Source organism: Fringilla coelebs (genome assembly GCF_963513975.1).
Source record: "Fringilla coelebs genome assembly, chromosome: 1".
In the NCBI taxonomy this organism is placed as follows: Eukaryota; Metazoa; Chordata; class Aves; order Passeriformes; family Fringillidae; genus Fringilla; species Fringilla coelebs.
This window is the reverse complement of record NC_140028.1, coordinates 97,207,932-97,223,189: the sequence shown is the minus strand read 5'-3', so window position 1 is coordinate 97,223,189 and position 15,258 is coordinate 97,207,932. Positions and strand designations below refer to the sequence as shown.

At 37.9% G+C, this 15,258-nt stretch overlaps 1 protein-coding gene across 14 annotated transcripts in view; it reads right to left on the bottom strand.

The window, feature by feature from the left end:
• The window catches only part of CLASP2 (cytoplasmic linker associated protein 2), a 143,819-nt gene that overhangs the window by 74,486 nt on the left and 54,075 nt on the right, over positions 1-15,258 (bottom strand). For all 14 annotated transcript variants that reach the window (XM_084219605.1, XM_084219614.1, XM_084219615.1 and 11 more), the window contains exon 8: positions 11,114-11,260. In XM_084219605.1, coding sequence (XP_084075731.1) covers positions 11,114-11,260 — 147 coding nt within the window. The remainder of the gene's footprint in view (positions 1-11,113; positions 11,261-15,258) is intronic.

Sequence of the window (15,258 nt, the reverse complement as noted above, 5' to 3'; positions counted from 1 at the left end):
GAGAACTGCTTATTCAAAGCATGCCTAACTGTTAAATAAAGTACCTAAGTGCTGGCTTTAAAGTACAAAAAAATTTGTTCTATTTGTATTTGGTAGCAGGCCTTTACTAGTCAAATTATTTTATTCCTACTTTCCTAAGTCTTTTGACAAAAATTTCAAACAAAAAATTTCCCTGCGAAAAATGGGAATTTTAGGGTATAGAAACTTAGGAGTAAGAAATATTCTAAAACTGTTTCACTTTTTGTTCCTAAATCCTTTTCTAAAATGTTTCCCTAAAAAAATTTAACTATTTTCCGATACAACATACATCACAATTTAACATTAGTAAACTCTGAAAGAGATACTGTTTCTCAGATGTCTTTCACCCCTCAGAAATCTCTAACTGTAGGCTATAATTATCTTAATTACTTAAGAACATACCTACAGTAAAATGATGGGGAGTACTTTTTTTTTTTTCTGAAGACAACAAAATGTTAATGCCTTTGTCTCAGCTAATTCAAAAGCTTCATTTCTTATCTATCTGAGACTGAAGCAAAAAATGCAGTTAATTCTGGACTGAAAGAAAAAACTACTGTTACCCTTTTGGCTTTGTAGGTTAATCAACAATCAGCTGTAAATTAGGAACAGACAGCAGCTTCAGCTCTGCGTGGGATAAATGGCCAGGATAAGCTCAAGTACTTACTCAGCTTTTCATATAATAGGTTAACTGGCAACTCCCACTCACTCCTACTGACCTCTCTCATTCTAGCACTGGTACAGCTGAGCACTAAGTCACAAAGGGAGGGGCTAAACCAAGAATAAAATAATCTGGCCAAGATGAATAGTTTCACTGAGCAAGTTCCCTAGTCTGCCTCACTGTGGGGCCATACAAACACCATGGCAGCACAATCCAGCAGCTGACTCAGGATACAAATGAGTTAGAGAAGACAGGGAAGGAAATTAGCCCTGGCAGCTTAAAGAAGTACAGCTGCTGAAAGTCTAAGTATAGGCTGAGGGGAATAGAGCAATACCTAAAGAAAATGAACTCAGGGAAGGACAACTGCAGAAACTACATGACAAAATGGACAGAGTCTCTCACAACACACAGAGTGGATCTAAGGAAACTGCTGATGCCAAACAAAGATAAACAAACAAACAAGCCAGTGCGCACACACAAACTATAAATAATAGATCACAACAACCCTATCAATGATGAAGACACAAAAACTAATTGTTTCTTCAGCATGATACTTGCAATAATAACCACATTCTGTTCCCAGCCATAGTGGGCAGATGTTGCAAAGGTCATATTTAATTCTTTGAATGCACATTCTGTTGTCTGTTAGTCTCTGTAACTGGGATTTTTCCTGAATCTTCTGTAGCTCTCAGTCTTTGCAAAATCTACTTGTTTATCCTTGGGTCAGGCCTTATTATTTACTCTTAAAGTGGTATCTGTTGGGGGCCAGGGAAGGAAATTCCAATGCTTCATGATCTGAATTACAGCCTCTGAGATGGCAAGGGTGACTTTTAAGGCAATGACTATGATACTACCCTCCTGTACAGACTGATCTCAATCTCAGTAAGGACTCTCTTTATCTTTCCAGGTATCATAAGATTACAAAAATAGTCTAGAATAGCATCTTTCCATAAGTCTGGTTCTGTAAAACAGGAACCTAATGTTCAGAAAATTGGCTGGGGACTGAGAAGTTTTGGAAAGTCCCTTCAGGTTTTAAACTACTGAGTTATCTAAAGCTGATATACTGTGCATAGAGACCTTCTTGTATTAACAGATTCCAACATTGTAAATGTTCTTATTTCCGTGTTTGAAAAACTGATCTGTGAACTTCAACTGACAAACCTATATAAAACCTCCTATAAAACTAGTGAATAAGTATTCTTCAGTCTCAAGTATCTGTATGAAGCACAAAGAAGGTGTTCTTTCATCTTTGGGTAAGTGACAGTCACTTAGTATACAGATGCCTTCAGCTTGCCTTAGGTTAGGAAAACATTTGAGAGCAACAAAGAAGCAGCAGTTGCTCAGTAAAAACCACTTGGATCAACATGAGACAAGACTATTTTTTTAAACAAGAACCATAGTTTCAGATAGTTATACTGGTAAATCCTACAGGATGGATATAATTAGACCAACTTAGATAAAATTGTGTTAGTTTAAGTAACTTGTACTGTCAGCAACACTTACTGGGTTTGCTATACAAGTTAAGAAACAGATCATGCTGCTAATTGCCACAACTCTGATAGTAAAGCTTCGAGGAAGAGCAAACTATGAAGGGCTGCAGAGATCCTAGCTTAGATAGAAGTTTTCATCAACTGAATTTCAGCTGCCTTGTGTCCATTTCCCTAGAGAACAGTAATTGCATCTGCAAACAAGTAACTCCCCATTCTCCAAAATCCCTGTTATACACTTCTGCAAGCACACACCTTGTCTACCAGAGAAACCTCACAAATAGAACTTCATTGGGAGATTAACTTAATGGGTTGCTCAACATTTGTCTTATGGTAGTTATTATGTGCATATAGGGAAGCAGGAGAGTGAGAGAACAGCAAAAGGAAGCTATACCAGTGCCATGGGCCACTGCAGTTCATGATTCAGTAACTTAGCCTAAAATGCCTCTGACTGAAGCTGAACTGCTTTTGACAAAGACAACCAGGCAAACAACTAATATCAGCAAACCCATTCAGTTGTTCTAACACAAGCCACCAGAGTTTTTGAAACGAATTTCAGAAAAATGTTTTTAAATCATAAGATACAATACTAAACCCAAAAGAACCTCCCCCCCCAGCATCTCCACTGGCAAACCTTCCTGTTGTTTTAACTAGCTTAGAAAACAATTCATGTGACTAAGCAGAACAGAAAAGCATTCACTAGGAAGCCCACTTTAAGGAAACTGACAGATTAGTTCTGTCATGTTCAGCCCCAGTGACTGACATTCGCTCTGTACTGACTTGTCCACCCCACTTCCTCTAATGCCAAAAGTCATCATCCCTGAGGCACCCAGAAAGTCATTCAAACTGGAACAGCAGCATAAACTGAACAAACAAGCACAGTATCATGAAATACCTTTACAATACCTTGTATTCCTTACTTTATCTGCCTATGTTAGAAATTTGGCAGACACAGTAGAGAACTTCCCAAAACAGCCCACCTGTACTGCGCCTGTTCCATTGAATCATTCCTCATACATGCCAGAGACATTGCTCATGAACACAAGTTTCCACCCAACAAGTGAGTGTGCTGTCTCTGAGGGCTGAGATGCTAAGCAGATCTCTCCATACAATTATACGCCCCATGAGAGAAGAGGAACAGGAGGGACAAGCAGAAATTAGGAGTGAGCCGCACATACAAGGAAAAAAGTAGTGCCAGATTTTCAACTATTAGGATAGCACATCTCAAGCCTTGAGGTGTGACATGTTGATCAGGTACAAATACAGGACGCCTGTACTAAGAGGAAGCACAAAATAATTCTTAGGTGACTGAAGATGACAGCACCAGCACGTATACAGTAAAATTTGAAGCTGCTCTTGAGCATGCAAATTCCTTTGGAATTATGTATTGAATATAACATGCTTCAAGAAACTTAGTAATGTCTGAAGCTGATTCTTAACATTGAATGCATAGTTTCAACAAGCTTAGCCTCAATTCCTTTGTACAAAGATTCACAGGTAGAAAAGATTAACAACACTAGCTCTTCACAGATATGCTGTGGCGATCAATTCAATTAACAAACATTTACCAAGCACACAGTAAATAAGAATATTACAAACAAGGAAAATAACAGTGCTATACTTAGCACAAAGTTTAGACAGCACACATTAGGTAAGACCAAAGCCTGGATGTGGAAGAAGACAAGCAGTTCCACGAGCAGAGAGAACAGAGATGCCTGACTTTTTAGGCTTCTCTCAAATTGATTAATGTTGGTTTCTACTCAACTTGAAGCTCATGCAGTCATCTTTCAACTCATGCACAGTGTTCACGCTCCCATGGTAATCTTTGAAAGCACTCATGTATTTCTTTTCTCTACTGGCACTCAGTTTTCATAAATAATTAAAAGGACATAGATTTGTGACCCTGGCCCATTTGTTCAGTTTCAACAGGTGAGTTTGGAAGTTATGCTAATTTTATGAACATGATAACATTAGTCTTATTTTCAGTTTGTAATGTAACTTCCTAATAACCTATTTACATTTTACTTTAATGTGATCCTAGTTTTACATTTGAATGGGGAAAATTGCACTAATTATTTTACATTACAGAAATTACTGAGAACAAGCAGGAACAAAAACAATTAATTTGTACCATCTGTAATTCTGATGCCAAAACAGAATGATTTGAGACACTGTGACGTAATAGTTTCAGTAATATAGAATTTTCATTACTGTTGTGAGTGCCTATTTGTGTATCCCGGTCTGGAACAATTTAAACAGACACTTTATTAACAACAATTCACACCACCTGTCACCACAAACTACACAATTACCATTTTCACATGTTCTAGATAATACACTTTCGTTTTCTAGAAGTTCACTAGGGCAAGACAGAAGGTGAAGGTAACCTGACTTGGAAGTGTTGTTTTTTTTTTCTCTTATACTGTAAAAACAATTTAATTTGCATGTTCCAAAAAATAATTTCCAACACAGGTGCAAATACTTCCATTACAAAAATAATTTCCATTCTCTGCTTCTTTGTTTGAAAGCATATGCCATTGTCAAAATAAATGAAACTGGTTTCTTAAGACTCTTCTCCCACACACCAACACATCACCCAATGAAGAGAATCACACCTGCTCCACAAAGCAGCAATGCAGGAACATTTTGGAATGGTTGTCTTTGCTTATTCTTCAACACAATCACAGTCCGTAAGGACTCCAAGCAGCAGGGCCCGCTGATTTTAGTCCATTTTCCTCCTCCCTCCTTCCTCTTTTTTCTTCTAGATTAACCCCCATGAAAATACAAACAAACGGCTTCCCCTTTCTATTGCTTCAAATAATCATTACTCAGCATCAGCAGCTAAACAAGGGCTGGGTTGTCTTCCTTATTCTCACCACTGTCTGGTACAACCATGACTGCCAGTAAAGCGTCTGGGACCAGAACCCCGGGCAGAGATGTCACAAGCAGGCTGGGCTACATCTTGTGGTGTGCTTTTATCTCCAGACCTCTTCATTTGTGCTCCACTGGTACTCTGTCCCCATTTTATCCATTTACAAGCTGACTTCCAAACTATGAGCCTTTTGAGAAAAGACTGTCTGATATAATACCATGCTTATAGAAACATAATGAATCTTACAATTTAACTGAAACTTCTAGAAATTTAGTGACAAACAGGGTAGTATGAACTATCACTTGGGTGACACACAGAAAACAGAGAGGCTAATGAAGAGTGTTATGGACACATACACATATTTTCTGAAGGTATATGTATGGGTGTGTATACATACATACATACATACATATATATATATATATATATATATATATATATATTTTCACACATAATTTATCAGGTTTGTTTGTTTCCATTCAGATTCTTTATTAAGGTGGATTTTTTCAATCCCCCTGCTGAAGAGAACTACAAAGGAAGGTATTTGCTACAGGAATGGAAACCCCAGTGATTGCACAACTTATAATCGTCCAAGGAGAACAGGACTGATCATATGGAAGGGATCCCTAACCTCAAGTGCCATTCAGGGGAATAAACAAAAACAAAATCCAGCAACTCTCAGAGAACACAGAAAGCTGAAAGTTGTCCTACCTCCCTGAACTCTGTATAAGGTTAAAATAGCTGTACTTCATGACCATTGGATTGCAACACAGCAATTCCGTGGGCAAGGATCTCTTGGGATGGAAGTTAATTGACATTAACTGTGGGGAAGAGGAAGCAAACAGGCATTCTGTAACAAATTCTCTGATTCAGACTCTGATACCCAAGGCTAATCTCTAAGGCTGCTCAGAATGACAAAAAGACTTTTTAGCTGGGATGTTGAAGAAAAATCCTTGAATTTCACCACCACCTGAAAATCAAAAAGGAAACAAAGTGCCACAGAATGTCAGGGGTGCTTTGCTGACTAATATTACCTCAGAGCAGCTTTACATCATACAAAGGGTCAGAGTAGAACAAGGAAGACCAAAAAAGCCTAGTTTATTTTACACAACAAACAGAGCACTTTGGAAATCACTTAATGAAGGCTAACAAGAGTAACAGAGGAGACATTCATGGACTTCAGAACTCAAAATTTAAAAAAACCCCTTGTGGGCATTGATTATTATGAATTCTTTTGGTTTTTGTACAAGTGAACATAGAACTCTCTTGAGTGTGGAGCCAATCGATACAGTGAGCATGAGTCTATCTTGTTTCAAGTCCATTCACTAACCTTTTGTATTTACAGTTCCACAATTACTGAAGCCCTTCTAACATAAATGTTTCTTAACTACAGCACCTAGTTCTAATGAGGTTAACTTCAAGTGGCTGAGATTTCACCTGTCTTTCAGTCTCACACTTGCTTTATGCAGGGCCTTTTTATTTAAATTTCGTCCTACTAAAGCCTCTAAAGGCTTCAAAATGTCTTTTGCTAGGAAATCAAGCCAAAAAGCAAATAAGCACCATTTTCATATTTTTCATCAAAGACATGTATGTCTTACTAAAAAGGGGGGAAAAGCATAATGACAGATACAAAAACCTAACTTAAATTTTCCTAAAGCCGGGAACTGCTTTCTATAGTTCCTTCATGTATGGTGTTACTATAGTGCTCACAGTCTTCTATTGCCAAACTGTTCACCTGGTTCAACCAGGTTTTCCAATTACTTGATTTCTGCAGACACATTAGATACATTAAAAAGTGTAACAATGTTGTCAGTATAAAACAATAACCAATACATAATATTGCCAGCCCACCAATGTACTAAAGATTTAAAAAAACCCCAATAAACTATAGATAAAAATACACCATGCAGTATTTTCCTGCTGAAAACAGTGCAAAAAGTATGAAGTTCACCTTGTTTCAAATTACAACAGTAAGATTAATGCTCCAGCCTCACAGAGGTTTTTGTAAAAAATTCAGAAGAAAGTTAACAGAAATTTCTGTCGTGATTATACTTCATCATCAAGCATTTCTTCCAAAGGCCACATGGCTCTCTTTAAGAATCACCATTTCTACATTTAATCCATTTTGAAGACTACTAACCTAAACTGACATTTTGGGAAAAGAGAGAATGCCAGACTTCTTGTTAAGGCAGCCTGAGGTTTCCTACTAACACTTAGCTTACCTAAAGCTTCCAAATGGTATACAAGCAGGCAATTCCCTAGAAGACTTGGAACAGGACTTTGAAATTTGCAAGAGAACTTGCCAAAGACCTATGAGAGATCTTGAACTGCGCAGGGAGAGGAAAATAGCTCATTTGGCTGACATGAACTCGAGCCCTTTTCTACTGTAAATTATGGTGTCCCTTACGATTAAAAAGCTGCTTGAGCCATACTGCCAAGAAAAAGACCCTGAGAATCAAATTTCTGCAAGGGCAGAACATAGAGTACACATTCTCAGTAATAAGAAGGCTTTAGAGCAAGAGGTATTTTCCAGAGGCTCTACCACCTGAATGAGGAGCCGAGAGCAAGTGTATCAGGAGTAAGTAGATCAGCTGTGTGCTTGCTGGCAAAGGTCTAACGTGGCAAAGTGCATCGACCATGGAATAAGAAATATGCCAAACAAAGCACTGTCCCATTAAGTGGAAGACCTATCCCTTCTCATTCATCATTAACACGAAGCTCCTTGTCTGAACATCTCCAAGCAGAAAAGTCAGAGGAGAAACAGCCTGCTGGATTCTTTACTCCCAGGGCAGGAAACCACTGTGGCTGCCTGATCTGGTACTTTTTTGGCAAGCTGTCTTCAGCAGGCTTGATCATGCCTGTCAGCAAATCCAGAAGTTCTACAAACCGTCTCATCTCGACTGCCAATAGGAAAATGTCTGGCACAGTCATTCCCAGCACAAGGAGAGAGAATTCCAGGCTGAGTAGGACACTGCTGTTGCTCATATAAGACCTGTTTTACCTGCCTTCCTGGACAATGATGTTGCACTTCCAGTGCCACTAAAGTACATTTCCTACATTAAAAGGAAAACGCCCAAAACAGTGAGAAATTCTTTTTTTTAATATCAGATGGGTCCTTTCAATTGAACAGCATATCTGGGCAGTGGTGGAATTACCCATTTCTTCCTTAAGAACCATCTCCATGACGTATGTAATGAAAAGCCAAGCACACAGGCATCTGAGTATAATTCAGCAGGTGTCAGCAGGTAAGAAAGATAGAGGCATGGCTAAGGAGTTCCATTTTCTTAGCCTCAAGACAGGGTAGCCTCAAACCCTTTCTGGTCCCAGGCAAAAAAAACTGTACTTTGCCACCTACAACTCATAGGAAAATACACCTTTGTCAAGCAACATTCTATGAAAAGGATCTCTGGGATCCTTTAAAATATAAAAGGCAGTTTAAATGAATGGGAGTTGCAGTAATCTCAGCCTTTGCTCAACACAATTTCTATCTGCACTAAATTCTGCCTGGTCACAGAAGGCTGAAGAGGAGAAACTGCAGTAAAAACTTGCTTCAACTGTAGGTCACTTACATGACTTTGGAGATTTTTGTGGAAGGGAAATAAAAAGCAACACAGTTAAAGGAGCTGCTCCTAGTTTTCCCTCCAAAGGCTGAATTGCAACTTCTGAATATGGATTAATGAATATTTGAGAGTCAGAGAAAAGGGACAAGCAGAACCAACAGGTGGCAGAAGCACGAGGTGAGCAGTGAAAGCCTGAAATACCCATCCAGTGCTTATGAGGAAAAGGCGAGAAATGGCACGCCTACTGACTTGGAGTGCAGTGGTGAGCACAAGGATTTGGGACTGTAGGATAAAGCAGATTCTTACTACATAAGCAAGAGCAAAAAACTTCCAGAACTATAAAGGTACTCCATGGAGATGGCAATTTTGAGGCTGGAGAAAAATCTCAGGTGTCCTTTAGGCACCTGCGAAGTAGATCCTAGAGAAATTGGATGTGGAAGAGGATCAAGGTTTTGTTCTAGCCATAAAGATCCAGGAAGTCTCTAGGATAAATAAAACAGGATGCCCTAACTGGGCTCTCCAAAGACCATGGTTCTCTGTGGAATAAAGCTTTCTAAAGCCAGCATTTTGTCCCATCATGACAGTGTGCCTCTAGACACTTCTCCTACTCTTGTACATGTCTCCAGCAGTCGTTTCTGACCACTGTCCAATGGGACAGTGGGCTGCCCAGGCCTCTTGTCTGACCTAGTGTCATCGTTCATATGAAGATTATTACAGGAAACTCCTCACTTCTGGAAGAGACTATGACCTTATTGTTAAAGAAATACATTTGGCATCTTCACTAATGTTCGTTACTAGGCTAGGAGATGCAGGATTTGTAAATACTGTATTAAAATTCTAACTACATATATCCTACAGAATGAAAAATGAAGGGAAATAGAGGGGTATGTAAACACACCCCAATATTTTCCTCAGTTGAAAGGAGATGGTATAAAGCAAGGAATGACCAGGTTTTGGCATGCTTAATTTTAATTTTTTTAAAGTTTGGCAATATAGGAAAAAGAGAAAAAACAGAGTACTAATTTTTGAGTTTTTAATCTGCTTTACTACTGTATTTTCAGATAAACTGAAAAATCTGTGAGTGGTTATTCTGTTCTTATCTCCCTTCACCTTGTATCTCCATGTTTTTACTGCAGAGCATGTAAAGTAAAAGCCTACATGTAAAAAAAAATACATTAAAACGATCTATATTTAGTAAAATATTATTAAAAGCCCATATTGAAATAAAGACAAATTCTAAGCATTCAGTTCTGGTACTATGTATGTTAGCCTTGCATGCAAAAAACACCATGCTTCAGGTTAAAGAGATTACATTATAATTAGTTATTGATTTATATTTGCTCATTTATAACACTTGCTATGTGCAATAATAACAACAATAATAAATATCAATGAGATAATTTCCTTTATGGAGTCCTTTAGGTGGTATTTTCTGATACTATTCTGATATATATTCCTATCAATTCTCAGTTACACTATGACAGTGTTGATGCAGCCCTATGGAAATCTTTTCAATTTATTAGGAATTCTTAAGATCACTATTGAAAAACAATAAATTTTCAAAACATCAGCTGTATCTTACTAATGTGAAAATACTTAAGGCAGCTTATTTGCCATACATATTTTCTTCCAAATTTTATATTTGTTTTGCAGATCACATATGACATTACATGAATAGGAACATGGAAAAATTCCTCTTACAAAAATCCCTTACTAAAAGAATCACTTATTCATAAACCCCTGTACCTGAAGCATGGTGTATTTCCACAGAATTATTTATTTTCTTTTTTTAATGTGTACATAAACCATCAAAAAAGCAGCCACTTCTTTAACAGTAAACAGTTGCTTTTGTTAGACTACCCCCGCCCTAAAAAAATGCGGATTTCCCTGTTCTAAGATCATAATTACTAAGCATTCCTCATACACATCTTTAAAGCTACACCATGCAAAAAAATCCTGCCAACGGTTTTGGCCCTCATTTTTTATCTTTCACAACCAATTTCACAATACTGACAGTTAAAAGAATAATAATAAAAGTCATCCAGATGTAACATACACCTCTGATGAGGGCTCTGGGTGATGGCTAATCCCTTCTAGCCACGTGAAGCAGTGCAGACCTACAGTAAAAATTTAATCTACACAGACCTTCTCCAGAATTTTACAGGAGATTTATATATATACAATAAGTGCAATGTGTGGATTCCAGCAGAGACACCCATATATATATATATATATATGTATTTTTTTCCTTTCACCAACATAAATGCTGTCTCCAGACAATAATTTTATTTATAATATGAGAGACCTGTATAAGCTCAGTGTACACTCACAAAAACAAACAGATATGCACACATCTTTACAGATGAATAATTACATAAAACAGGGTCCCTTACTGTTCTCAGCTCTGCAAAAATACTGCAGTCATGAATTAAACATCACCCTCCAAAGTTCTCCGTTTTGTGCCTCTCTGGCAAGGTTTCTGGGAACACTGATTAGAATCTGAATAGCTTTACATTACCTCCAACCTTAGGCCCACCAGCTGATCCTGGCTTTCTTGCACTGTTTGAAGGATTTCCTGGCTTTTTAGGTGCCGGAACCTTGAAGGCTGAAGCAGCTGATGATGGCCTATTTCCATCCACTGACTCTTCATCATCAAAGCTTTTGTCTAGAAAAAGATATGTTAAATAAAAATAGAGCTATTAGAATAGGTGTATTTTCATTTCCTAACAAACTCTTTTCCTTCACATTTCACAGAAATTCACAAAATGCATAAATAAAAACAAGTATTTATCAGTTTATCCTGTCTCTGATCTAGGAATAAAATGACAATGGGAGATAAACAGCATTTTCCACATTTCACGTTCTTATGAAATATAATTTTAGCTTCATAATTAACCACAGTAGAACTGAGTATAAAAAAAATGAATCCTACACATCCACTCCCACAAAGGAAAAATATCTTTGCACACACTGAATTTTTTCAATCATTTCTTAATATTTTCCCAATAGGAAAGCTTTTAATATAATTTTTATCATTCCAGTCTACTGAAGAAAAATGCTTCTCCTTTTCCTTCTTTCACTCATGCATGCATTTTCTGCTACACATCCTCCCACAATGTGTCTAACTAGCACTCCCTGTCTCCTTCCTTCCACCCAGATTTTTCAACTTACAATCACAGATCCTCTTGCAGATCAGCCGCCTCATTCCTCTGATAGCTCTTCAATCCCCTCACCCTAGGACGGACCCAGCACCTCACATGGCCACATGCAGTAAATTCTTAATACTAATCAAAGATTCCATCAAAATCTGCTCGCAAACACCCTAGATCCACCACTGAGATTTGTGCCGGCATCTTTCTCTCCCTTCCCTGCACTAGGTGCTGCACAACCAATGAGCTGCAAGGTGACATCATCTTCTGGGAGCCAACGCCAGAGGAAAAGGTGAAAATTCTCCATGCAAATAAATTCATTCCCACACATGGTATTTGCCACTATTCCAATCCTTCGTTTAAAAAATTAGACAGGCAGACAATATTCAGAAAGAGGGCTTGCACTCCTCTTTCCCATAATTTCAGGTTTGTGTATTTTTAATCATGAAAGAAATTCATGCCTAGTGACTAAACAGTCTCAATTCAAAATACTGTGCCTTAAAAGAACCCCAACATATTCCAACAGTAGAACATAATGTTTTCCCCACCCACTAAGGGAAGAAGGATTTATCTATAAGCTTGAGCACAGAAAACATCCAGTCTATGGTTCCTATAATAAATAAAATGGGCGAGGCTGAGACACAGCTGCGCTACAGTAATGAAAGACCAATTTAGCATATTACCTGCTCTAAAACCTGCCATTAGTAAAAAAAAAAAGAAAAAAATCATGGCAAAACTTCATAATCTCTGGAATGGTTAACTGTTTACCCTTTGCTAATTCAGAGCTTGCTCCCAGGGAAATGTCAACTATATTTAACAATGTAGTCTCCCAGAGGAAGGCAGCTTACATTAAAGGGTATAGCAAGGTTCTGTCCAGCAGCACTGGCAGCACCAAACGCCAGAACACCCTGCATTTAACGTGTCCAAGATCACTGCTGCTATAGTTAGCACATTTTTCTAGCATTTGCCAAAAGCTGTGTTTTGCACTAATGCATCTCCACGATCAAAGAAACAAACCATCACAAGAACAATATGGATGTGTATTACCAATCTGCATTAACATTACTTGCTCCTCTCCTATAAACACTGATTTTTAAGTGAATCTTGCTAAGAGTAATTGTTTGGATCTGTAAACTCTCCGAATGGGAGGAAAAGGCATCAGCCTTCCCCCTCACTGTCCTGTGCGTTGCCATGGAAACAGCACTCCCGCTCAGCATACGGGCTGAGCCAGAATACATTTTGATTCCTGATGCTTTTACTCTCACTATCTTAAATAGAACCAGACATCAAGAATTCAAGCAAGGAAAACCACTAACACAAAGGCCAGATTAAGTGAAATGACTTAAACACTGTCACAGAAGGGCAAATGGCAAGGGTTAATAGCTAGGATACCTGCAGCATTACAGGTAATTTTAAATTAGAAATATCTTGCATATTTTTGAACAGCATCAGATCAACACTGACACGTGAGTATGGAATCATGAAAACAGACTAAAAGTGAAAACAGGCTTTGCAAATAAAAATGGTTCTGTCATTGCACTTTCAAATCTGATGAAGAAACAGGCAAGACTTTCATGCTACTACCCAACAGCTCTACAATGCTGCACTGATATGCAAATATTGCACAAACCTTTGCAACAATAAAATTCTCTGCAATACAATCCTAAAATCAGAAACTGAGCATTTGCTCATTTATGCAAAATCTCCTAATCAAGAAAAATCTACACAACCCCAAACAACTGCGTACTTTGGGAACCAGTGACTCAGATAAAATAATTTTATTTTTACCAAACAATTCATTATGAAGGAGTATCAAAGATGGGTAATTTTAGAAGCTACTGGTCAACCCCAAAATGTGCAAACAGAATGCCAGAAAAAAATGCAAAAGCAAATGTTTTGACCTACTGACATGCTGTGTGTATTAGAGGATACATTAAATAATGCTCTTGGTAATACTGTCAAATTACTTTGCCTAGATAAAAGATATTTTTTCATACATTTTAGCAATTGTTAACACTGTATTAAAAATCTACATTATGAAATAGTTTTATACAGTTTTTCAGTCCACCTAAAACTCATCTTTTTAAAATAAATGCATATTTTTTTAAGATACACAGAACTGATTTAAGCCACTGATACATGCGTGTTCTTAACCAGACTTTTCATGGTTTCTGTTAAAATAAATTAAAAATTGGTGTGCAGTTACTTGAAGTGTTCCAAAATAACAGCACAGTACCATAAGCAAGTAAAATTAATGGCTGAAAAGGATCTGTTTGAATTCTATTAATGCTGAGGGATATTGCAGCTGAGCCCCTTTTGTTCTGGATTTGTTTATTTTTTAAATAAACATAAGCAGGAAAATTTCACACTGTCTTTTAAAGAAACCAGAGGTTTTCCCCACCCTTTTAGGCCTTTACACTTTTATTTCCCTAGGATTTATCATCAAAATCCCGAGTGATCTTTAGGGACATAATATTTTCAGAAATATGCCTTACACTGTGAAGATGCAAAACCTGAAGTCTGTATTTACAGCACTTCATGAAAACAGAGCACTATACTTGCTACCCCTACAATGCACCTTCCATGTGCTCTCACTCATCAGCAATGATCCACTTGCTGGTATCTCCTGTAAAAGCATTTCCACGTACTTCAGCATGGAGAAGCCCAGCTCCAGTTGTAACTGCTGGTCCCCAGGGCATAATCAAGGAGCAGTTCTGCTCAATCTGGCTTTACTACGTGCCTTTGGCTGGCCAAAGGAGCAGGGATGGAGCTCCTGACAGTCCATCCTGACAGCCCAGATGCTCCATACAGAGCATGGGGATCACTATATTTCAGCACCGAACTGTGCCTCTAATGTTAGTTTTATGCAGTCTACAAGCAAAATATATCTATAACGGAAGTGATAAAAGCCTAAATGTAATTGGTATTTCAAAACAAAGCCATCTGATAGATGCAAACTTTTTTCATTCTAAAATGGCTGGATAATTTTCATTCTAGGTCATTTTAACACTTTCAGAGTATCAAATAGACCTGACAGCTGAGAAAGCATTATCCAAACAGTGTTTTAAAACAAAGCTCCAAAGTACTAAAAATAAAAAGCTGTATGAATTGCTAGCAACCCACAGAACATATTAAAGGCAAAACCCAATAAATTAAAGACACTGAGCCTCAGTTAAATCCCACAACACGTTCTTGTACTTGATATGCAGTATTTTAAACTGTAGTGCATAAAGAGTTTTGGAGGTAAGCACACCGTACAGAGAAGAGCCTGGAATCCTGTACTGCCAAAAACTCCTGAAGAAACCTGATGAGCAACAAATGCTCTCACTCTGGTACAAGCTCTCTTCCAGATGAGCAACTTCAAAGCAGGGGAAGAAAAAATTCAAGAAAAGGTCATTTTTACCTTCACAAAGCTAGAAACTCGGGATTCGAAATCTGAGCACTCGAAGTTTTCTAACAGAGGGCAGAGATCTGTCCACAGAGGATGCTCTGCAGGTACAATGCACCAAGTGAA